This window comes from Saccopteryx leptura, chromosome 7, assembly GCF_036850995.1.
Source record: "Saccopteryx leptura isolate mSacLep1 chromosome 7, mSacLep1_pri_phased_curated, whole genome shotgun sequence".
Taxonomy (NCBI): domain Eukaryota; kingdom Metazoa; phylum Chordata; class Mammalia; order Chiroptera; family Emballonuridae; genus Saccopteryx; species Saccopteryx leptura.
The window spans coordinates 112156473-112180096 of NC_089509.1; the positions used below are offsets into that span (position 1 = coordinate 112156473).

The 23624-nt window shown below is 48.9% G+C and overlaps 1 protein-coding gene across 1 annotated transcript in view; it reads right to left on the bottom strand.

The window, feature by feature from the left end:
- The window catches only part of DNER (delta/notch like EGF repeat containing), a 263137-nt gene that overhangs the window by 25831 nt on the left and 213682 nt on the right, over positions 1–23624 (bottom strand). The window contains exons 9-10 of the mRNA XM_066345902.1: positions 12410–12532; positions 820–933 (exon numbers count right to left, since the gene is read on the bottom strand). Coding sequence (XP_066201999.1) covers positions 820–933; positions 12410–12532 — 237 coding nt within the window. The remainder of the gene's footprint in view (positions 1–819; positions 934–12409; positions 12533–23624) is intronic.

Below are 23624 nucleotides of genomic sequence, written 5' to 3' on the forward strand. Positions count from 1 at the left end.
ATACACATACACACAACATTTCACATCTGCTTTCAGGGGTTCTCAAACTCCCAGAAGCCCACAGGGGTGATTTAGAAGGAGCCCAGGTTAGGAGTGATTTAGAAGGAGCCCAGGTTGGGAGTGATTTAGAAGGAGCCCAGGTTAGGAGTGATTTAGAAGGAGCCCAGGTTAAGAGCATCCGGATCCCCTAGAAATGACTCTTCCCACTCAGAGCTCAGCGGCCACCACGGCTCCTTTTAAATTTGTCCTTATCCTCCCACCTGCTTTCCCTGGGGCCGGTTTCTCTCCCCACTGCCCCCTCCTTGCTCCTGTAGCACCCCCTACCCTCACTAACAATCAACCCGGAACCTGGGAACCTGGAGTGTCCCCCCGGGGCTAACCACCATCACCGCCATTTCTTTTCATTTTTCAAAACCGAGTCCCTTCCCTATCTATCTTTCGATAAGAATAAACGTGGTGGCCGAATACAGTGGCGACAGAGGACCCGTGTGGTCCTTCCTTCCCCTTCTCCCACTAACGCAGCCCCTGCGGTGTTGGTGTAACGACTCGCGCCGCGCGGGTGTCAACGCGACAGCCTGGGGGTCAGACCAGAGCGCTCGCCTCAGCAGCCCGCGAGCAAGCGCTGGTTTCCGAAGAGCCCCATTCAGTGACAGACAGCGGGTGGTCTGGAAATAGACTTTCCTCAGCAGTGCCCACTTACATTTTGCAGAGAGGTTCCTGGGTTGTTGTTTTTTTTTGTTTTTGTTTTTGTTTTTTTTAACAGTGGCAATCTCAGGGATTTTGAAGTACATGTGAAGACTCAGTGCCTGGGTCACTTGCCTGTAAACCCTGGTGTGCAGACACACGTGCCGTTTAGGCCCTCACTGTCGCAGGTGCCTCCGTTCAGACAGCTGACGTTAGCGCAGGGGTCCTTGTACAGTTCACAGTGTATTCCTGTGGAGAAAGAGACACAGAAGGGGTGACTCGTGACGGAATGCCCAGCTCCCATGCAAAGGGTTTGAACACCCTGGGATGGTGTCGAGGCAGATCCTGGTAGCACGTGTGTGTGTGTGCGTGCATGCGTGTGTGTGGATGCGTGTGTGAACACACGCCCAGCCTTGGCTTTAGATTATTGTAAAGATGCATTTTATGAGAAAATAACAAATTCCGTCCTTGCTCACAGGTCCTACCGTAAGTCTTTCATCTGTGCTTTCTCTGATCACATGTCCCAAAGCCTGGAGAACAGAAAGTTCAAGTCTGAAAGATCAAAGGTACCAGAGACAAATGCCTTCTGAGTCTCCAAGAGAAACAGAAATTAGCCAGGCACCTTCAGAAGATGTCAGTGTAACTGATGGGCAGCGTCCTGAAGGCGAAGACTTGGAGACTGCAGACGAGAGAGGGAGCCCCCGGGACTCAGCCCTCACACACCTGACCGTTCCCCCACGCACTGCAGGTCACGTGTGGGGCACATGCTGGGTTCTAGGCCTCATACTGTGCATGCCATCTATTTTGATCCACACAGTGAGGCAGATACCCTCATTCTGCCATTTCCAGATGAGGAAACTGAGGAAAGAATGCTGGACACAAGGCTGGTAGGGGAGACAGCTAGCACCTGAGGAATTTGCATAGCGTGAGCTCAGACTGGCTGTGCAAACATACAAATTCTGCATAGCTCAGCACCCATTTAACAAAAAAGAGGCATTAAACAAATCATAGGCCCTGGCCGGTTGGCTCAGTGGTAGAGTATCAGCCTGGTGTGTGGAAGTTCCGGGTTTGATCCCGGTCAGGGCACACAGAAGAAGTGCCCATCTGCTTCTCCACCCTTCTGCCTCTCCTTTCTCTCTATCTCTCTCTTCCCCTCCCGCAGCCAAGGCTCCATTGGAGCAGAGTTGGCCCTGGGCACTGAGGATGGTTCCATAGCCTCCACCTCAGGCGCTAGAATGGCTCCAATTGCAATGGAGCAACACCCAAGATGGGCAGAGTATCACCCCCGGTGGGCATGCCGGGTGGATCCCAGTCATGTGCATGCGGGAGTCTGTCTCTCTGCCTCCCCACTTCTCACTTCAAAAAATTACAAAAAAAATCACAGTGGGCCCTGGCTGGTTGGCTCAGTGAAAGAACATCCGGCATGGGAATGTTCCAGTTTGATCCCTTATCAGGGCACACAGGAGAGCGTCCATCTGCTTCTCAACCACTCCCCTTCCTCCTTCTTTCTCTCTCTCTTCTCCTCCTGCAGCCATGGCTCGATTGATTTGAGCACATCAGTTCCGGACACTGAGGATGGCTCTGTGGAGCCTCCACCTTAGGTGCTAAAAATAGCTCGGTTGCAAGCCTGTCCCCAGCTGGGCACAGCATCAGCCCCAGACAGGTGTTGCGGGGTGCATCCCGGTTGGGGTGCATGAAGGAGTCTATCTCCCTTCCTCTCACTTGGAAAAGAAGAAAGAAAAGTCAGAGTGAAATCAGTAAGTTTCCCGCTGATATTTAGAAAGCTCTATGTGAGCACGTATGCAGACAAATGCCCACAGTGGGACTGGGAGGAGCAGGAATTACTTTGACTTTCGCATTATGTATTTTTATATTGTTCAAATTATTTTACAATGAATACGTCTTGTTTTATCATTTTATTATTTTTTTTTTTAACTGAAAACGCAACACTTTTCCACAGGTAGAATTCCTGCCGGAGTTTCGGTGGCGTGCCAAGTTGGATGTGTGGGCTAAGCGGCCTCTCTCCCCATCTCTCTCCCACGGGGGAGGAAGATAAGTTACATGATAGTCTGTATAAAAGAACCTAAATAATGATATGCTCACCCTACCCGACAGGCTCATGAAAAATAAGCATGAAGCAAATTAGTGACCAAGTGGTATTGACTCCATCTGCTCCACACTTCATTCCTTCGCTCACACTGTGCGGAGGGCGGCCACACCCCGTGACTCATCATTTAGTCATTGGAACTACTCTCCCCGGGAATTTCTCTCTCACTGCTCCTTCAATGCTTTAAGAAGTAGGGCTTAAGGAAGAGGAAAAAATTTCAGAGAAAACGGCACAAGAACAGCCCCGTCTGTGCTCACACTCACATTACTTGCGCCTGGGAAAGCGTTTGTAGAGTGGATGGCTTCTCACTCCCTTTAATCCTTCACCCATCGTAGCCGACCCACGAACAATATTCTGCCAGATGTTTTCCTACAGTGCCTTTCAGACCCTCGCCTTGTTTTTCTCTCTGCACGTCTCCAGGGGCCTGTGTGAGCCTTCAGACGTTCACCACCCTCAACAAACCCAGGAGAGTCGTGCTAACATACCAGCTCAAAATAATTTAATGACTACATTATTTCTTAGCATAAAACTGATCATTCTTCACTTTGAGGGGTGAGGGTGGGGGGCAGGGCTACTTTGCCCAGAAGAAGTCTCTGTTTCTAGTTCCCTGAGATTTCCAAGTAGCCAGAGCTCATCGGAAAGAATCAAGTGCAAAAGAGCCTTTTCTGCTTCCAAGTCTTTATCAAAGAGAAAAACAAGGATTCACATATTTATGAGTTCTCCAGAGGCTGACCAATGAGAAACCAGGTGACCAAAAAAAAGGCTTTCAATTATCCGTAATGAGAAATGCAGCCCCAGGGAAGGGTCAGAGGTCCCTGGAGCCGAGAAGGCGTCCCACGAGCAATCCAGGAGGTCTTTCCTGGGTTTCTGGTGGCTCATTAGCCTATCCCGCCAGTACAGTATTCCTATAAATAATACATCAATGTGTACAAATGACCGCATCTTTCAAATAAGGCTGAGGAGCAAAATCTCGGCTAAATATTTAAACATCTGAACCTTAAAAGACTTCAATAACATAGATTTGATGAAAACACCCAAGATAATAAGCAATTTCAATTCTCTGGGTGGTCTTTTTTTTTTTTCTTCTTTTGGCAATTATTTTATCCTTTATTATTTCTCTTTTTCTAAAGATAAGATACTCGGTCACTGCGACTCACTGAAAGTTTTCTGGCAGCAAGACCAGACAAAAAACTCATCTTCGCAGAGACACGATGACTCCGAAGCAAGACGGTTTTAACAGTCCCCAGTGAGGACTCTGAGTCTTCGCATTTCTGTGCTCTGAGCCTTGCTAATCCCTGTGTAAAATAAAAATACTTGTCGTCTTTGTCAGTTTGACGACGACAGCTGGACCACGATGCGCGGGGGATCTTAAGTGGAGAGAACGCATGGTCGTGACTACTGCTGACTGACGTGGCAAGGGGGTCTCCATGCCACCCCTCCGCCCCAGGACCCCCGGGGTCACCCGCCTGAGTGCACCATCCCCCCAAGGGGCCCCGGGCACAAGCACAACACTGCGTGCTGAGCATCCTGCGCCCTCCGTCAAGGCGTCTTCCTTCATCCTCTTCCTCAGGCTGCTCTTCACCTGGCTCGTTCTCTCTCTGCCCAAGTCCAGCTCAAACACCCTTTTTCTGGAGGGCTGAGCCTGACTCTCCCTAGAGGCGACCCCCCTGGTTCCGCCACTGTGCACTGAGAGGGTGCTGAGCCCACGCCATCACAGTGGACAGTACGAAGCCCTGACTTATCTGTTCTCCTGTCTCATCCTCTCCCCCTAGAATCTCTGAGGTCCTTTAAAGCAGGGCTCGTATCTGAACGCGTGGAGGAGACGGCGTGGGAGCCACCAGAACCCCGTCCTTGCAGGGGGGGGGCACACGGCCACCAGAACCCCGTCCTTGCAGGAGGGGGCGACGGCCCGTGTGCTTTGGCTGACACACAGGTAGGATTGCCAGAGGAGTGCGAAGCCATTCCAAATCTGCCTCAAAAACACCCTCGTCTGTCAGGGAAAACCAGGTCCACACTTCAAACTCAGTCTGTGGAATGACGCACGCATCACCCATTGGCAAGGGACGCGGCACGCACTATTACGAAACTTATGTTTAGTCTCAAGCAAAAATAAACTGTAATTCAGTCAAAACTAATAAAAACTCATACTTTTCATATTAAGGAATAGAGAGGCAATGTTTCTGAAAAGATCGCTATTATTCCAACAGGGCTCTTGACAGAAGTTAATTTTAGAATTAAAATGAACAAAAATTCAGAGTCGTGTACGAACTATAAAGCTCTGTTGTCATCACAATGTAGCCATGATTAAGATGTTGAGAACAAAACCCAGTGTTTTATCTCACGGATACGTAAGCCAGGTAAAGAAAATTAACTTGAGGTGTTCTTTGAACTTATTGTTCCCTTTAAAACATCATCTCATATTCAAACTTATATATCCTCCATGAAAACATGTCTGGCATTTCTACCCTCCCAGAACTTAAATGTTTTCTAAATTATTTCAGAAATTACCGTAGACATCCTGGCCTTAATTTTATTACCCCTTGCGTGTTTCAGCCTCAGTCTGCCCTTCCAATTAAATAATAGCCTGAAAAAAGGAATAAAAACCTTGCCATGCTATTTTACATCTAGATGCCACCACAGGAGAGGGGACAAGGTACACAAGACATCCAGACATTCTCATTCCCTGGGACACAGTGGAAATAATTCTAGCCAACAAAGAAAGAATTCTCATCTTTTCAATTATAAATATCTGTAGGCTATAAAAATACACCATGAGATATAACGTAATCAAACCCAGAGCCCACTGATGTCACTTCTGAAACCTGCCTAATTCACCCTCTCCCTCCCCCCCTCAAAAATCCAGGAAGTATGAAAATGATAGGAATAAAAGTATTCATTCAAGAATAATTTATAATAGCCTCACATTAGATGCAACTAGGGAATGGATAAATATACCATGATGAGAACATTGCATAACCATTTAAAAAAGAATTAGTAAAACTTCCCAGCAATGTAGAAATCAAACATAATATACTGTTCAGTATGAACAGAAAAACAGAAAGCCGTAGGTATCCTCAATTATAACTGTAAAAAATGTGGTATTAAAAAAGGATAAAAACAAGCCAGACAATGATTCCTCTTATGGTCTGTTGTAAAGCCATGAGCTCTTTTAAAATTTCTTTTTTCTAAAATTTTTTTATTACTGTTATGTTATTTTCACAATTTAAAAAAAAAAAAACAAAGTTTTTTTCCAGATGGGTATATTGTTGATCATTTTGTTTGTTCTGCCGGAAATAAGAATGAATGCCAGTGGGGCCGGCACTTGGCTTTCTGACAATACGGGGTTAGGTGTCCCGTCGTGAACGGACTGCAAGCTGGTCTGGAAGGAAGGGTCAGCGTCTCGGTGTCTCCGAAAGGAGGGGCTCCGAACCCCTCCCTGCATGTTGCTTCCACGATTTCACGATCCACAGTGGAAACCTACTGGGGAAATGCTCGAGCTGGTCTCCTCTGATGGGTAGGTCAAGTGGCGATCACAATTCAAGATAGCTACTTAGCATTTACTCTGTGCGAGCCACCATGTCAAAAGTGTCTGCGAATTAAAAACAAAACAAGCCCTGGCCGGTTGGCTCAGCGGTAGAGCGTCGGCCTAGCGTGCGGAGGACCCGGGTTCGATTCCCGGCCAGGGCACACAGGAGAAGCGCCCATTTGCTTCTCCACCCCTCCGCCGCGCCTTCCTCTCTGTCTCTCTCTTCCCCTCCCGCAGCCAAGGCTCCATTGGAGCAAAGATGGCCCGGGCGCTGGGGATGGCTCTGTGGCCTCTGCCCCAGGCGCTAGAGTGGCTCTAGTCGCAATATGGCGACGCCCAGGAGGGGCAGAGCATCGCCCCCTGGTGGGCAGAGCGTCGCCCCTGGTGGGCGTGCCGGGTGGATCCCGGTCGGGCGCATGCGGGAGTCTGTCTGACTGTCTCTCCCTGTTTCCAGCTTCAGAAAAATGGGAAAAAAAAACAACAAAAAAACAAAAAACAAAACAAACAAAAACCACAACTCTATAGCTGCTGCCTTTCACTAGATTATGATTTAGTTAGTGTAAGGGAGAAGAAAGTCTGAAGCCAGAAAGGATCGCCGACAGGGCTGCCGGGAACTGTCACAGCAGATACAGACCAAAGGCTGCCGGAGTTCAAGGAGGGATGAACCCCCTGTTTGGGGACCACATTTCAGACAGTGGCTGCAGGCAGAGGACCGAAGGACAGCAAAGAGCAGGCGAGAGGAAGGAGCTCAGAGGGAAACCCCGAGGCCGCGCTGCATTCCTGGTGTGGGAGGACAAGGACTGAGCGGAGGAGGGGACTGAGGAGTCCAAGGGGCCGGAGTGGAGTTGTTGGGAGCTAACGCAGGGACGCAAGGGTTCGATGGGGCAAAGGGGCAGGAACTGGGCATCAGAGGCTTCGTGGGTTTCGTCGGAAAGTGTCCGGTTCAGTCACCGTGAAAGCCATTTTAGCCGAATGGTGTGGACGAGAGCCAAACCGAAGAGGGTGAAGAAAAGATAAAAATTAAGGCAAGTGAGGTGCTGTCTATACCAACTCGGAGCAAACTGGAGTGAAAAAGAAAGAAGGACAAAGGGGAGGATTACTGTATGCAGAGGAGGATACAAAGTCAAGTCGTGCTTTTTTAAATTCACATGGAATTTATTTAGAAGTGCGAGAACATTTCCTTTTTTTCTGTTTAGCAGCCCAATTCTTCTAGCACCAGTTATTTAAAACAAAAGCATTCCCTTCCCTCTCACAGCAAGTCCTCTTGAAGAGTCACTCATTCTCTTATATGTCTCTCACTACAGACCAGGGTTTCTGGACCATTGCTCAGTCTGGGTCAGCTGTCCGTTCTCGCACCTGTGACATGGGAATGTAATAAATACTGTAGCATTTGAATGGGTTTTAACATCTGGCAGAAGTTCCTCCTCACGCTTCCCTCTTGCAGAACGTTCCTAGCTGTATTTGCCTGACTTCCTATTATTATATGCATTCTTTTTAGGAAGTTATTATATTCACTTATTTAATTTTTTTTTAACATAAAACAGTGAGACTCACCACTTAAAAAAAGACATGCATAAAAAAATACATTTGTAAAATAAGAAATTAAAGTCCCCTCCCCTCCCCCAACACACAACCTACGTTCTAACTCCAGAGCTAAGTACTAGTTAGTTAGGAATTGAAGCCCACCCCTCCCCCAATAATGCAATCAAGTTTACCAATACATCTTATACGTAAATATATCTCAGGAGAAATACTTCCAAAAAGCAAGACAATGTCCATTCTTTAAGGAGAGAAAGGCACCAGATCTGTGGCCTCTCTGCTCCCCTCACTCGTCCTCCAATTGGAGAGTGGAGTCTAGCCTTTCTGCCTCTCTTGTCACCCCTTGTCCACCAAGAGTACCACCCCTTCCCCACGCTCTGTCCAGAAGTCCCACTTGTTGGTACTTTGCTAGGGTTGACCGTCCTGCTTTCAGCAGCCTTATTTTTAAACCTCAACCTCAGTGTCTCCATCAATATAACAAAATTAGATCATCACCTTACCTGCCCACTGGCATGAGATCTTAAACACACTTGTATGTCTTCCCATCTTTCCCACCCCCATTCCCTTTAACACATAGATTGAGATGATAGGAAGCTTCGGTGTGGTCATTCCGTTCTTCCTGAACCAGAGGTCCGATGGACACACCCGAGGGTGACCCCTAAGGGGTTATGTCTTTGTTGTAATTCCCTCCCCTCGTGCGTGAGTTGCAAAAGTTAAGAAAGAGATTTTAAAGGTGTTGTTAAGGTCCTAATCAGCTGACTTTGAGTTCATTTTAGGAGGGCCTGACTTAATCAGGTGAGACCTCAAGAAGGCACAGGCCTCCGCTGAAGTTAGACATGTGAAGACCTGAAGGCTCTCTCGCGATGGCTGACTTTCAACAAGCGAGCACTCATCATCTCTACAGCCGCTGGATCGGGATTCTGCCATCAGTGTCAGGAGACATGGAAGCTGATCCTTCCTTATTCAAGCCTCAGGTGAAAACTCAGCCTGGCCCACGTCTTGATTCCACCCTTGTGAGAGCCCCAAGCAGGAAGTCCATTAAGCCAGATGGGAACCAATGCAACTCTTAGTAAATAAAAAGGTGCCGTGTCCAGCCATGACCTTGCAGTAACTCATTATGCAGCAATACTAATTACTACAGAGGTAGACCTATTTCTTCAAGGGACGTCTCTTCACCATTAAATTATCATTCACAATCACGTCACTATCATCTACCTAAATGTTCCCTTGCATCTCGAGAAGGCTTCTTCTCAACCCCAGTCCTCTTGTTCTCTACCTCCCGCTCTCTGGCTGGCTGTCTTTGTTCTGATGTAGCTCCATGTTACGAAGAATACTTTTAAAAATAACTTTCTTAGAGAGACAGTACGTGGTGTTGTATTTCCTGTATCCTTAAATGTACAAAATGTCTTTCTTTTGCCTTCAAATAGAAAGAATCCCTTCACTAACTGTCCTTTTCATTGAAAAGTCTGAAGCACTTCTTCACTCTTGGTTAGTTTCACTAGAGAGGAGAGAAGTCTCGGTGCTGGTGTGAGTGTCTTTCTTTTGTGTGTGACCTGTACTGCTTGTGAAGTCCCTTGTGAAGACAGTGCTCTATATCCCTGGATCTGGACATTCTACCAGGAAATCTCCAGCTGCACACCGTTGCCGAAACTGTGCACCGCCGCCTTGATCCACCCTCCGGCACCGAGGAGGCCCATTCAATTGGAAAACTCCCATTTCCTCACATGCACAGACTTCTCCTTCCAGCAACGAGTCAGTTCCGGTTTCGTAGCCAGGCCTTCCTGCTCCGGCAGCGCCAGTCACTCAGACGGAAACAGGTCTCTTGAGTCTTCTCACCACATTTCCTATCTTTCGGGCTCATGGCTTCCGTTTCCTCTTACTTTTACTTCTATTATGACTTAGTTCCTCCTCTGGCGTTTCCAGGTCGAAAATAAACGTTGAGCAGTATTTGTTACTTGAGTCACTTCTTCTCTTGAGTGTTCAGCGCTGTTGGTTGTCATTGCAAATTTTGTTTCTATTCCCTAGATTTTTTTTCCTTTTTTGAGTTGCTAGTCCAGCTCCCCATGCAACGCCAGGCAGAGACATTTGACACGAGGGGACTAGCCAATAGAGTCCTGATGACTAAGGCACAGGGCGGTCCTCCCTGTTTGGGATTCTCAGGGTTCTCCAGGTATGAACAGGGGCCATTCCCTCCCGGCCACTCAAAAGAGAAAGGACCAGGTCAGCCCCACTGCACAGTTCTCTGTGAGGACAGCAGTATCCACGCGATCAGAGCCCTCTGCTCATGGGGTAACAGGTGGCACGTTCACAGCGTGTATGGGCTCTCCAAGGGCTGAGGGCTCCTTTGGGCTCAGCGGGTCATTGAGTCCTCGGTTCTCCCCAGAACCCTATCCCCTCGCCCGTTTGTATGCAAAGACCCCCAGCACCTGTGCCCTTTGCTGGAACGCCGCACCCTCGGATGTGTCTGATATGCCCTCCAGGGTTATCTACCTCCTGAGTCACCCCCGCAGAGGTCCTCATTGACGGAAGAAGGTCACAGAGAGGTGGAAGGGGTGGAACGGAGAACATATAGGGAAGGGTTCACCTTCAGCAGGATGAGGGCACATGATCATCTAACGTGGAAGAAAAGAAGGTGTTAGCGGTTGTGACTGTGGGCAGGTTTGTAGGGCATGGGCTCTGATCAGGTGGTGCGCCGGCCAGCATGTCAGTCAGCACCTGAGAACTCTCCAGAAACTTAAATTCCTGGGCCCCACCCCGGATACCCTGAATCAGGATCTGCAGGGGTGAAGCTGCCGCCTGTTTACACAGCCCACTAGCAGACTCTGTGGACCAGGAGTGCAGAATGTGGAAAATTAGATCGATTTGAAAATGTTTACAAATGATCACCTCTCTTTCATGCCATGAAGAGGGAAGTGAAAAGCCAGTCCTATTCTAAGGGTGAGTGACTAACACGGAGCTTGGGGGAAGTGGAAAAAGTTGGGAATGCCCACTGAGAAAAATGGAAGGAGGAAGTGAAAACGTCTAGGAGCACAGTCTACAAATCTGCGGAGACACCAGTGAGTCGCCCCAGGCAACTGCACCTCTCACTTCTTCATCATGGTATCATGAGCACTGCCTCGGGGCCAGGACAGTTGGGGGCATCTTTAGAACACACCCAATGAGTGACGCTGTCATTTACAAAGATGAAATTTGCTTCATAAAATTCTATCATAAATTCTGTTATGAACTAAAGAATTTTGAAACTTTAAATTTTTTGAAGGGCAGTCACCACTACTAAATTTTGTCATTAAAGAATCTCAAAGTCCCAGTAACAATCCCAGTCCATACTTTGTAGAGGTAAGATGGAGACCGGTCAGTTTAAGAGATTTATCCAGGCTCACTGAGAAGCCAGTGGCAGGATTGGGATGAGCTACTTAGGTCTCCTGACTCATTGCTCCTTTCCAGAACTGAGTGGACTCCCTGTTTCTCGATGCTCTGACGTACCCAGAACTCAGAAGCTGTGTGGATGAACCCAGCACACTGGCCCTTGTACAAGTCAGTGGACTTTGGCTCTGCATGAGCATCATAGACCAAAGAAGCTTCAGCTCTGCGGAACACAACACGAAGACTTGGCCCAGCTTCCGCCCCTCCACCCAGGGGCTCCATCCAGTTCATCCCAGTGGCCTGCAAACCCTTGAGGTTCACAGAAAATAAAGGCAGGTCCATCCAAAGAGAAGCAACAGGGCTGCCACGCAAGGTCGCCGGGCAGATGGATGGTGTCAATCAAGCAAACGGGATGAAGCAAGAGGTTAAGTAAAAGGGTTATAAACAGAGGCCACAAAAGCATTACAAAAATCTAAACCCAGCCCTGACGTTGGGGCTTAGGCAGCCGCTGATTACAGACTCTCCCGGCTCAGTGCCAGCCCAGGATGTCTGACTCCATGAAGCCACACTGTCCACCCACAGTGGCCCGAGCCCATCACAGAGGAAGAGGCAAGGGTCTGAGTGAGGACTTACGAGTTCACGCACGTGAGGACTTAGAACAGTGTCTACTCATTATAAACACCTCATCAGTGTCAAACGCTCTTTCAGAGTGACTCTGACAGGCGTCCACGCAAATGAACTAACATTTCCCTCCCAGCTGGATCACTTAATGGGAATTCACTTCCACGCCAGTAGGTGAGGGTCCACCTGCCCCGCCACCAGGGGGCGCAGCAACCCGCCCCCGCCCGGCAGGGTGCACAGGCTACCCGCTCCCGCCGCCCCACGCAGTACTGTCCTAGGATCTGCGCCGGGCCGTCCACGCACTGCCATTCCTTATCCTCGGCTTTCTGCACATTCAACAGAGAAGAGAGGATATAAGAAGAAAAGGGCAGGAGAGAGATTTTTCAGTTTATCAAGAGGAAACCCGAGAGCTGCGAATGGGTCTCCTCAGCCTCATAAATCATCCCACCACCAGTATTTTTTATTGAGAACAATTTCCTGCTCCGGGGAAAGGTGAATACATTCAGGCGGAGGGATCCATGGCGTCGTGCAGCGCCAGTCCAGCGCGGGAAGGTCCCGGGGACACTCACCTTTGTACTCGGCCAGGCACACGCACTCATAGCCGTTAACCAGGTCCCTGCAGGTGGCCGCGTTGAGGCACGGGGCAGAGAGGCACTCGTTGTACTCCTCCTCACAGTAGAGGCCGTGGTAACCTGGGGGACAGAGAGGAAGGACTGCCGTCAGACGTGTCCCAAGTCCGCTCGCAGCGGACCAGCCTGCGGGGAAGGCAGGTGGGGATTCACCGGAACACGTGGCCCAGACAGGCGGGATTTAGGAGCTGGGTCCCTTGGGGTAGCATTGGAATGCAGATTTCCGGGAGGCTATGAAGAGCCTGATTTTAGCACCTTCTTTCATGATCCCAAGAATAAAAGAAATTGTCCCTTTATCCACCAGATGATCCCCTTTCAGAGGTACTGGTGGCCCAGAGACGTGGTTTCCTGAGTGTATCTGCTGTGGCCACACGACACAGTGACAGCAGCAGGTCTATGTCCTTGGACATAGACCACAGTTTTCTTCCAATTAATTATATATATATATGTATATATGTATATATATACAATTTTATATATATGTCAATATATATGTATGTATATATATGTATATATATGGCTAATGAAAGAGAATTTTGTTTAAGGAGAAAAGGATCAATGTATTTTTTTTTTTCTTTTCAAGTCAGGAAGGACACTCAGCTCAAGAGGCTTAACTAAAATTCCTAAGAAAATGGGGGCTATCCTTTTTTGTTTATTTAAAGTGACGATCGTCTGCCTGATAGTGTTTGTAATTGTGCTCAAATTTTTTTAATTATTAAAAACACAATCATAGCAATGAGGAAAAGGAAACCTAACAATTTCTTAACGAAAGATGGCTCCTCTTTGCAATGATGGCCCCCTCCTAATTGCAAAACAGGTGTTTATCCTAAAGGACAGGAGGACAGCATTCTTTGAGGTGCGCTCATGAATGCTATGCTGTTTTTAGCTTTCAAAAACATGTGTTTCTGCCAGTTTTCAATGAAACTGGACCATTTTTGTCTGGCCCTGTCCAAACAATGAGCAACATGTGAGAGTGATTCAAAAATCACCCTGCCGGTGTTGGTTCTGAGTCAGATAAGCAGAAAAAATAATCCCTTGCTCAAGTGGGAACTAGACCCTCTGGCTTTTTTCCCCAGCTTTCCAGCTCACAGCCAACCTTCCAACTCAGAGTCCCACTGGGACCTGCTATGGTGTTGAACGGCTTTGTTTCTTGTGCCTGTCATAAAAGTAGGTTGAGTTCTTATTGGCATTACTAACAGAGCACTTCTCAAGCATCTGCCATTTCAGTTGTTTTTCTGAACTGCTTTCTAAATTTAGGTGGTGATAATAACTCCTTGCAGGGGACCTTGACCTACCTACGACAAAAATACCATGGGTCTCAGCTCTTCTACCACCTCCCTCTTTTTGTAGTTTGAGGGCAATATTTCCTATTACTCGTCATCAGGTTATTTTCCTCACCTAGATCAGAGTTAAATCAATGGAAGGCAACTTTGTCCCCCAGAAGACTTTGGCAGTTTGGGGGGTACATTTCTGATCACTGCAGCTAGAGTCGTTGCTGGCATCTAGGGCAGGGACGCTGCTAAACATCCTCCGATATATAGGACAGCCCCACGACAAACACCAACTGGCTAAAGTGTCAACAGAGCCAGATGGGGAAACCCTGGCTCTATTAACACTGTTCTCGATTAGGGCTCCGCACACCACGGCCCACTGGCCAGAGCCATCCCGGTCTGTTTTTGTATATACATTTGTATTGGGACACAACCATGCCCATCCGTGTATATACCGTCTACGGCTGCTTTCAGACAACGGCAGAGTGAGTAGTTGCAAACAAACCCCCCAATCTTCCCTATCTGGCCCCTTACAGAACAAATTGGCTGACTCCTGATCTGGATTCAACAGAAAAACAAAATTTGGATGTTAACAAGATTTTTGGATAAGTAACTCCTTATCAAATATATGGTTTGCAAGCATCTTCTCCCATTGCCCGGGCTGCATCCCACTCCGTTGATCGCTTCCTTTGCTGTGCGGAAGCTTTTGAGTGTGACTTAGTCCCAATTGTCTATTTTTGCTTTTGGTGACTTATCCAAGAAATCATTTGCCAAGACCAATGTCATGAATCTTTTCCCCTATGTTTTCTTCTAGGAGTTTTATAGTTTCAGATCTCTTATGTTTAAGTTTTTAATTCATTTCAAGTTGATTTCTGTAAATGGTAGAAGATAATACAAACAACCAATGGGTATGCAAGACGATGCTCAACATCACTAAATCATCAGGGAAATGCAAATCAAGACCACAATGAGGTATCTCCTCATAGCTGTTAGAATGGCCATTAAAAATACAAACGCGCCCTGGCCGGTTGGCTCAGCGGTAGAGCGTCGGCCTAGCGTGCGGAGGACCCGGGTTCGATTCCCGGCCAGGGCACACAGGAGAAGCGCCCATTTGCTTCTCCACCCCTCCGCCGCGCCTTCCTCTCTGTCTCTCTCTTCCCCTCCCGCAGCCAAGGCTCCACTGGAGCAAAGATGGCCCGGGCGCTGGGGATGGCTCCTTTGCCTCTGCCCCAGGCGCTAGAGTGGCTCTGGTCGCAACATGGCGACGCCCAGGATGGGCAGAGCATCGCCCCCTGGTGGGCAGAGCGTCGCCCCTGGTGGGCGTGCTGGGTGGATCCCGGTCGGGCGCATGCGGGAGTCTGTCTGACTGTCTCTCCCTGTTTCCAGCTTCAGAAAAATGCAAAAAAAAAAAAAAAAAATGCAAAAAAAAAAAATACAAACGCGCGTGTGTGTGTGTGTGTGTGTGTGTGTGTGTGTGTGTGTGTGTGTGTGTGTAAACAAGTGTTGGAGGGCATGTGGAGAAACGGGAACACTTGTGCACCACTGGTGAGAATGTAAATGGTGCAGCTACTGTGGAACACGGTATGGAGAGTCCTCAAAAAATTAAACATAGAGCTAGTATATCATCTACAATCCCACTTCTGGGTATTTCTCCAAAGGAATTGAAAACAGAATCTCAAACGCTAATTTGCATTCCCATGCTCACTGCAGCGTTATTCCTAATGTGCATCAACAGACAGGTAAATAACTAACAGGGTGTAGTCATACAACGGCACACCATTCGGTCTTCAAAAAGGACCCTGCCCTATGAATGAGCCTTGTGGCCACACGCTAAGTGAAACAGCCAGTCACAAAAGCACAAATACTTCCTGACTCTGCTAACAGGAGGTCTCTAAAGTAACTGAACTCACAGCCGCAGAGTAAAATGGTGGTTGCCAGGGAGAGAGGGAGGTTGGGAGTGGCTGTTCAGTGGATGTCGAATTTCGTTTATACCAAATAAAGACGTCCTAGAGCTCCGTAGTACAACACCACACATTCAGTTAATACTGTGTGTAAACTTCAAGCTGGCTAACAGAGTAGAGTTGATATTATGTGATTTTATTATGTATGTCTTCTGGCGTCTCCTCCGCGTAGAGAAACCGTCACAGGCTGCCTCCTTCCCATTCCATTTGCACTCCTAGAAGATTTTAAAAGTCCACTTGGAAGGATCACATATAACCCTTATAAGCACTTTAGCCTCTGAGCGGAGGTGTTATTTACATAGACAAAAATCAAAAGAAAATTTCATGAAATCCTCCAAAGTGTTTTCGCTTCTGAAAAACAGTATCACCATCCTCTGCTACTAGCAGCATGCAAAGCAAATGAGGAAGTAATTTTGCAGAGATAATTAAGCCGGTGGTGTTTTTCTTCCTTGGGGGGAAGAAAAAGAGAAAGATTTCACATGCTAAAATTGTTTCTTTAGAGCCGGTAACATTTAAATGTCTTTATGGAAATGTCAAGGCACCCTTTACACTTGGTGCCAAAAAAACCCCTAAATTGGACTGTTTGAATAAAAAGGCCATCCTTCCAAAAGAGAAGGATTCTGTGAAAATGAGGCTGCCACCCCTGCTGGTAATTAATTGAGACCAACAAATTAGCTCAGGGCAATCTGCCCAGGGTCTAGAAAAATTAACCTAGTCCAAAGAATTTTTAAAAAATAAAGTAAAAGGGCCTGACCTGTGGTGGCGCAGTGGATAAAGCATCGACCTGGAACGCTGAGGTCGCTGGTTTGAAACCCTGCACTTGTCTGGTCAAGGCACATATGGGAGTTGATGCTTCCTGCTCCTCCCCCTTCTCTCTCTCTCTCTCTCTCTCTCTCTCTCTCTCAATTGCTCTCTCTCACTCTTACTCTCTCTGCTCTCTAAAATGAATAAATAAAAAGAAAAAAAATAAAGTAAAAGATCAGAAGCGTGGGCTCAGAGTGGCCCCTCCGAGGCCCGGCTCCTCCCCACCAGCCCTCGAACCCGTGCTCGCGCTGTTCTTGGATCTTCGGCGCCACTCCCTTCCTTAGACTCGACCCGACATACCTCCCAACCGGAGGAGAGCGTGAGGAGTGGTCCCGACAGCCGGCCGCCATGCTTGGGCCCAGGGCGCGGATGATGCTGCCGGCACCACAAAGGGGGACGGCCAAAGAAACGGCGGGTTTTTGAGAAAGTTGACCAGTTAAAGATGTTGAACTCGGGGCTCGTTTAGGGAGGCCCAGGTGCCATTGGGGAAAACAATGGACTTCCGTAGCACAGAAAGAGTACTTTGAGAGGTCGTTGCCTGGGAAGTGGTGAAGTTTTCATCGAAAAAAAAAACAGAGAGAGGAAGACAGAAGGGACCAAGGTCAGATCTTCATGGATGAGCCGATGGGGAACAAGACGCCCGATCAGGACTCTGGGTAGGGAGGGAGCAAAGGAGAGGAGGAAGGACCGAGGAGGGCAACGCCAGGGAAGCCAGGAGAGGGAAGGAGCCCAGGAGGGCAACGCCAGGGAAGCCAGGAGAGGGAAGGAGCCCAGGAGGGCAACGCCAGGGAAGCCAGGAGAGGAGGAAGGACCAAGGAGGGCAATGCCGGGGAAGCCAGGAGAGGGAAGGAGCCCAGGAGGGCAACGCCAGGGAAGCCAGGATGGGAAGGAGCCCAGGAGGGCAATGCCAGGGAAGCCAGGAGAGGAAGGAGCCCAGGAGGGCAATGCCAGGGAAGCCAGGATGGGAAGGAGCCCAGGAGGGCAATGCCAGGGAAGCCAGGATGGGAAGGAGCCCAGGAGGGCAATGCCGGGGAAGCCAGGATGGGAAGGAGCCCAGGAGGGCAACGCCAGGGAAGCCAGGAGAGGGAAGGAGCCCAGGAGGGCAATGCCGGGGAAGCCAGGAGAGGGAAGGAGCCCAGGAGGGCAATGCCAGGGAAGCCAGGATGGGAAGGAGCCCAGGAGGGCAATGCCAGGGAAGCCAGGATGGGAAGGAGCCCAGGAGGGCAACGCCAGGGAAGCCAGGAGAGGGAAGGAGCCCAGGAGGGCAATGCCAGGGAAGCCAGGATGGGAAGGAGCCCAGGAGGGCAACGCCAGGGAAGCCAGGAGAGGGAAGGAGCCCAGGAGGGCAACGCCAGGGAAGCCAGGAGAGGGAAGGAGCCCAGGAGGGCAACGCCAGGGAAGCCAGGATGGGAAGGAGCCCAGGAGGGCAATGCCGGGGAAGCCAGGATGGGAAGGAGCCCAGGAGGGCAACGCCAGGGAAGCCAGGAGAGGGAAGGAGCCCAGGAGGGCAACGCCAGGGAAGCCAGGATGGGAAGGAGCCCAGGAGGGCAACGCCAGGGAAGCCAGGAGAGGGAAGGAGCCCAGGAGGGCAATGCTGGGGAAGCCAGGATGGGAAGGAGCCCAGGAGGGCAACGCTAGGGAAGCCAGGATGGGAAGGAGCCCAGGAGGGCAATGCCGGGGAAGCCAGGAGAGGGAAGGAGCCCAGGAGGGCAATGCCGGGGAAGCCAGGAGAGGGAAGGAGCCCAGGAGGGCAACGCCAGGGAAGCCAGGAGAGGGAAGGAGCCCAGGAGGGCAATGCCAGGGAAGCCAGGAGAGGGAAGGAGCCCAGGAGGCTAACGCCAGGGAAGCCAGGATGGGAAGGAGCCAAGGAGGGCTGGTTCACAGTGCCAAGGGTTCTGAGAACGAGAATGACAGCTGGATGGAGGTCACTGGAGTCCTTCAGGGCCATGGCTCTCAATAGGGGGCACTGTACTGCCCTTTCAAGGGTGCTTTGGAGTTGGGGGGCTGATTATTACAATGATTAAAGGGTTCTACTGGAACTTAGTAGGTGTGGGGCAGAGATATTAAACATTATGCAGTGTCCAGGATTTCCCTACACAAGAAATAATGCCCTGGCATCCATGCAACTTTGGACTGTCCCACTGGACATCCAGATAGGTAAAAACCCTGTTGATAAATTTCCTATTCTTCCTCATTTCCAGGTTGTCCTCAAAATGCATTACCTAGTGTATTAGATTGTTAGGACTGACATAAGAAAATAGAACCGACTGGGGGGCTTAAACAGACATTTATTTTGGCTCGGTTCTGGAGGCTGCAGGTCGGAGATCAAGGCATCAGCAGGTTTGGTGTCACCTGAGGCCCCTCTCCTTGGCTTGCAGGCGGCAACTTTCTCACTGTGTCTTCACCTGGCCTTGCTCTGTGGGCACGCCTCCCTGATGTTTCTTGTGTTTAGAGAACACCAGTCATATTAGCTTAGAGCTCTGTCCTTAGGACCGCACTGAATCTCGGTTACCTCTACAAAGGCTCGATCTCCAAATACAGTCAGAGTGGGGGCTACAGCTTCAGTCTATGAATTTGGACACGGTTCAGCCCATAACACTCTGAACTGGGAGTTCTCAACTGCAGCACGATTGACATCTTGGTCTGGATCATTCTTTATCCATGGGAACTGTCCTGTGCATTGTAGACCTCTACCCACTAGATTCTAGCAGCACCATGGCACCCCAGCTGTGACAGGCAAAAGCATCGCCAGATGTTGCCAGATGTCCACTAAAGGACAAAACCCCCTTTGGAAAATCACTGTCCTAGATCCTCTTTATTAGCAACATGAGATTTGAGGTTATGCGGGTTTGTGAAAAGCAAGACTGAATTCCCCGAGAAAAAGGGTTTCTAAGCAGAACCAGAGAGCCCAGCCGCGCTAGTGGGTTTCATGTACTGTCAGCCCAGGGGTGCCTCTTCCGCCATGTTGTCGCCCAGGAGAGAACAGACAGTTCAAGCGGGGCTAAGAACACAGCAAACGGGTGGAATGGAGGAGGAGAGTGGAAAGAGAGCCCTGCTCCTGGTGGGTTCCTGAGCTCCCCAGACACCTGCTGCGTGCTCTGCCGTGGGTTGGGGGAAGGCTGAGGTCCAACACGACTGACCAAGTCAGCAGAAGCCTGGTGAGCCAGGGTTCTACCCATGGTCCGAACTCTCCCAGCTCATGACTGATGCCCTCCAGGTGTTTTGTTTTGTTTTAATTTTCTATTGATTTGAGAGTAAGAGGGAGAGAGAGAAGCGGGGGAGAGTAGAGACAGAAAGAGATGCGTCAGTCCGTTGTTCCACCGAGTGGTTCCAGTTAGTTGTGCGCTCACTGGTCGCTTCTCATACGTGCCCTGACCGGGGGTCAAACCCGTGACCTCGGCCCACAGCGACAGCATTTTATCCACTGAGCCACCTGGCAAGGGCCTGCCTCCACGTATGAAAAGGTACTTGACTTATATTCTATGAACACGATCCTACCCCAGGCCATCATGGAGATATTCACACCAACATAAGACAGGCTCCGGCCCCACGCTGGGTTTACTCCAGAGACCCTTCCTCCCCGCGCCCAGCACATCCCACTCCGAAAACCCCAAGCTACAGGACCCTGGCTCTCACCAGACGGCGCTCACACTCCGGGTAACAAACTGGGACAGCTCAGCGACTGTCACACCACTGCGGGCCTCCCGGCCCTCACTGCTGCCCCGGAAAGTGCACGCCAGCAGGACCCTGGCCGAAGGCTGGAGACGCGGTCCAGCCACGCCGCTCCCTCTGCCAGCGCGGACCTCAGGCAAGGCCAGCGTGAAAGTGAAGGTGAGGCACTGGCGAGGGGGCGGGCTGCTCGTTTCACTCTAAGATCAGCTGAGTGGAGAAAAGGGGACCAGTTCCTTTAAGGCTATGTTGCCACTCAAAGGATGTTTTCCTCTCATTTCAGCTTGAATGGATCAACTGCGGAAACCCAAGACTCCCTGATTCAAGTCCAGGCCAGTTCCCAGGAAATCAAATCTTCCCAACACCTCAACCAGAGTAGTTGAAAACGTGGACGAGAAGAACATAGTGCCATTTCAATATCAGGGTTGTCTGTGAGCTTTCACATTCTGGCTAAACTCCCGGGTCCCCGTAGGGCCCTTCAAGCACTATGCATTGACTTCACTGAGCAGAGCGCTTTGGAGAGAGAGAGAGAGAGAAAGAGAGAGAGAGAGAGTGTGTGTGTGTGTGTGTGTGTGTGTGTGTGGCTACTGCATTCCCTTGCTAGTATGTTCACAATAAGGATCTTTTTAAGAACAGGAGGTAAAAAAGGCAGCATGCCTGCCTCCTCATATGAATCCTGTCAAGCGCTCAGACGCTCTGCTCTACACAGACGTGCTGTGCTGAGAATTTACAGACTTCCTCGGAGTCACTGTGCTCTCCTGTCACACACACACACACACACTTAAGGCCTCTACTAGGGCCATTTAAAGGAGAAAGACACCAAACAATCATCTAAATAAATGTAAAATCCCAACTGGATTTGCCTTCAGAACAAGTTCACAAACAGGTTACATGAAAAAAAAAAAATCAAGCTCTTCTTATGACTTTGAGCCTTGTCTTATAAATGTCCCTTTTACATGACGTTTCTGGCCACTAGAGGGTGGATTCTACCCATGATCTATACACTGGCTAAAGGAAATGGGGGGAAATGGTACCAAAGGTAGATGTTTAAATATAGATACACTTAACAAAGGGGAAGTATATGGCACTGGGGAGGTAAAATACGGAAAGAAGAAACGTCATTTCCTTTCATGATAAAGCTTAATGTTCATATATTTATTTACAACTTCACCTCATAGCTGCAATTACATTTCCCCATTAGAAAGTGGCCCATTTTTCTTACTAACGCTATAAAAAAAACTACTTCTAAAACTGTGAATGCGTGCAACAGCCATGACTAAAGCACCCAGGTTCAAGATTAAGTACATGACAAGATAACATTTTAAACTTGATTTCAAAGAGTATTGTGCTATGTGTGTTTATTTACTTGTAAACAACAAGCAAAATGCTTTAATGAAATAACCCCATAAGCTCAAGCGATGGCTTAGCATACACACACACACACACACACACACACACACACACACACGACACCGGCTTGGTGTACAGTTGAGATAAGAAGGATGAAGAGGAGGTTTGGAAAAGAAAATACAGGTTAAGCCCTCACATTCCAGGGGTCCTTCTATAGGAAACGCACCAAGACGGACACAGAGCCCAGCACAGGCAGAGTCCAAGATCATGGATTTATTTCTGCCCTTTGGAGAGAAAACAGTTTTTAAAAATATTTTAGTCCTTTAGTTCACAAACTATTGGTGAAATCTGATTTTAATTTACCCCTTATCCAGTTATCACAATATAATCTTTTGGGGTGTTTGCCCTCGAAAGGGCTTGTGTCTGTGTCCATCCTACCAGCCCAGCGGTTCTCAGTCTGGTCCGCAGACCAGAAGAGTTGTGAGGGATGCAGCTTCCCGGGCCCCACCCAGATCTACTGAGTCAGAGGCTGTGGGCAGGGCCTAGAACGTTGAGATTTAACGACCCTCTCTACCTGACTGAGATGCATGCTCAAGTTTGAGCTACAGGCTGGCAAAGAGGGAATCATCTCCCACAAATCCTGACTCAGCACAGGGACACGGTAGGAGCCACTGTGGCGAGCGCTAGACACAGCACGGTGACGTCTTCTACTAGCCATGGCTGCCCCTCGGCATGTCAACGAACCGGCAGTAAAACACACAGTCAGAACCAGTACCAGTCACAGGCACGTAAAGAAAACCCACGTGACGCGTACAGACAGACAGCTACCAGCCACAGGCGCGTAGACCGAATGAAACTACACTCCTCTTGGGTGGGATTTGCTTCAGAAGGCAAAAAGCAATACAAAGGAATCTCACCAATCGCCAATGCCAGATTTAACAAGGAAAGCCAAAATGAGGACATGCACGTGACATTTACAATTCTCCCTGTATGACTGCCAGTCATACGGACCTACTCAGAATGGGGAGAAATGAGTTTAAACTTGGGTGAGTGAGCAGGTTTTCCCCTGTCTCCGATCCAGCTTCCTTCCGTGACCGATGGGAACAGCATCTCAGCCGAACGGAATACCATCAGAAAACAGCGACAGAACTCAGAGACACAAACAGCAGAGCAGTGGTCGTCCGGGGCTGGCTGTGGGAGGAGTGGGGACACGCTGGCCAAAGAGCACACGCTTCCGGTCTTAAGGTGAATATGTTCTGAGACTCAAATGTACAGAACGGTGATTCTAGTTAATAATGCTGTATTATATGCTACAACATTGCTAAGCGAGTACATCGTAAATATTCTCGCCACAGGAAACACATGGCAATTATGGAAGTGTCCACTAACGCTCTGGCAGTAATCGTTTTGGAATATATATATATATATATATATATATATATATATATATATATATTAATACCAGACAATCTACAATAATACATTTTACAAACCAATAATCGAGAAGCATGATCTGACAAAGCTGTGCTGTTTCTAGTGATAAAAGGTGGCCTCGTGTATACATAGCCTGGTGCCAAGGGATCTGTGTGATGGAAAGCAAAATATTGTGACTGGGGTTTTTCCAGAAAATTCTGGTGCATGGAATATGTAATGCAGACTGTAGATTTTCCCCCCGAGGGTGTGTTTATTTTCACCCTCATATCACTGGGACATTTGAAGGCACAATGCGAAAATGGGACCCTCTAACTCCCTATCGGTCACAGCCATTCCCAAGTACCTGTGTCGGATCCGAAAGATTGTTAAACACTGAGGAACGTTCTCCTAATCGGCCAGGGACGTTTTTAGAAGCACGTCGCTCCCACTTGGCGAGCATCCTTCAGGGCTCTTAGCCCATGAGGGCCGAAGCTGACTCTTGTCAGAACTTCAGCTAAAGCTGAAATGAACCACCAGAACCGCATCTCGAGCCAACACCGCGTCACAAAGGAAATTCCAAAATGCAAAGAAATAAATTGAAGTCAGAATGCAGGTTATGGCGAAGTCCTGAACTGCGTTCCTGTTGCTGCTACCGGATAAATAGTAAAGGGTGCCTAAAAACAGGAC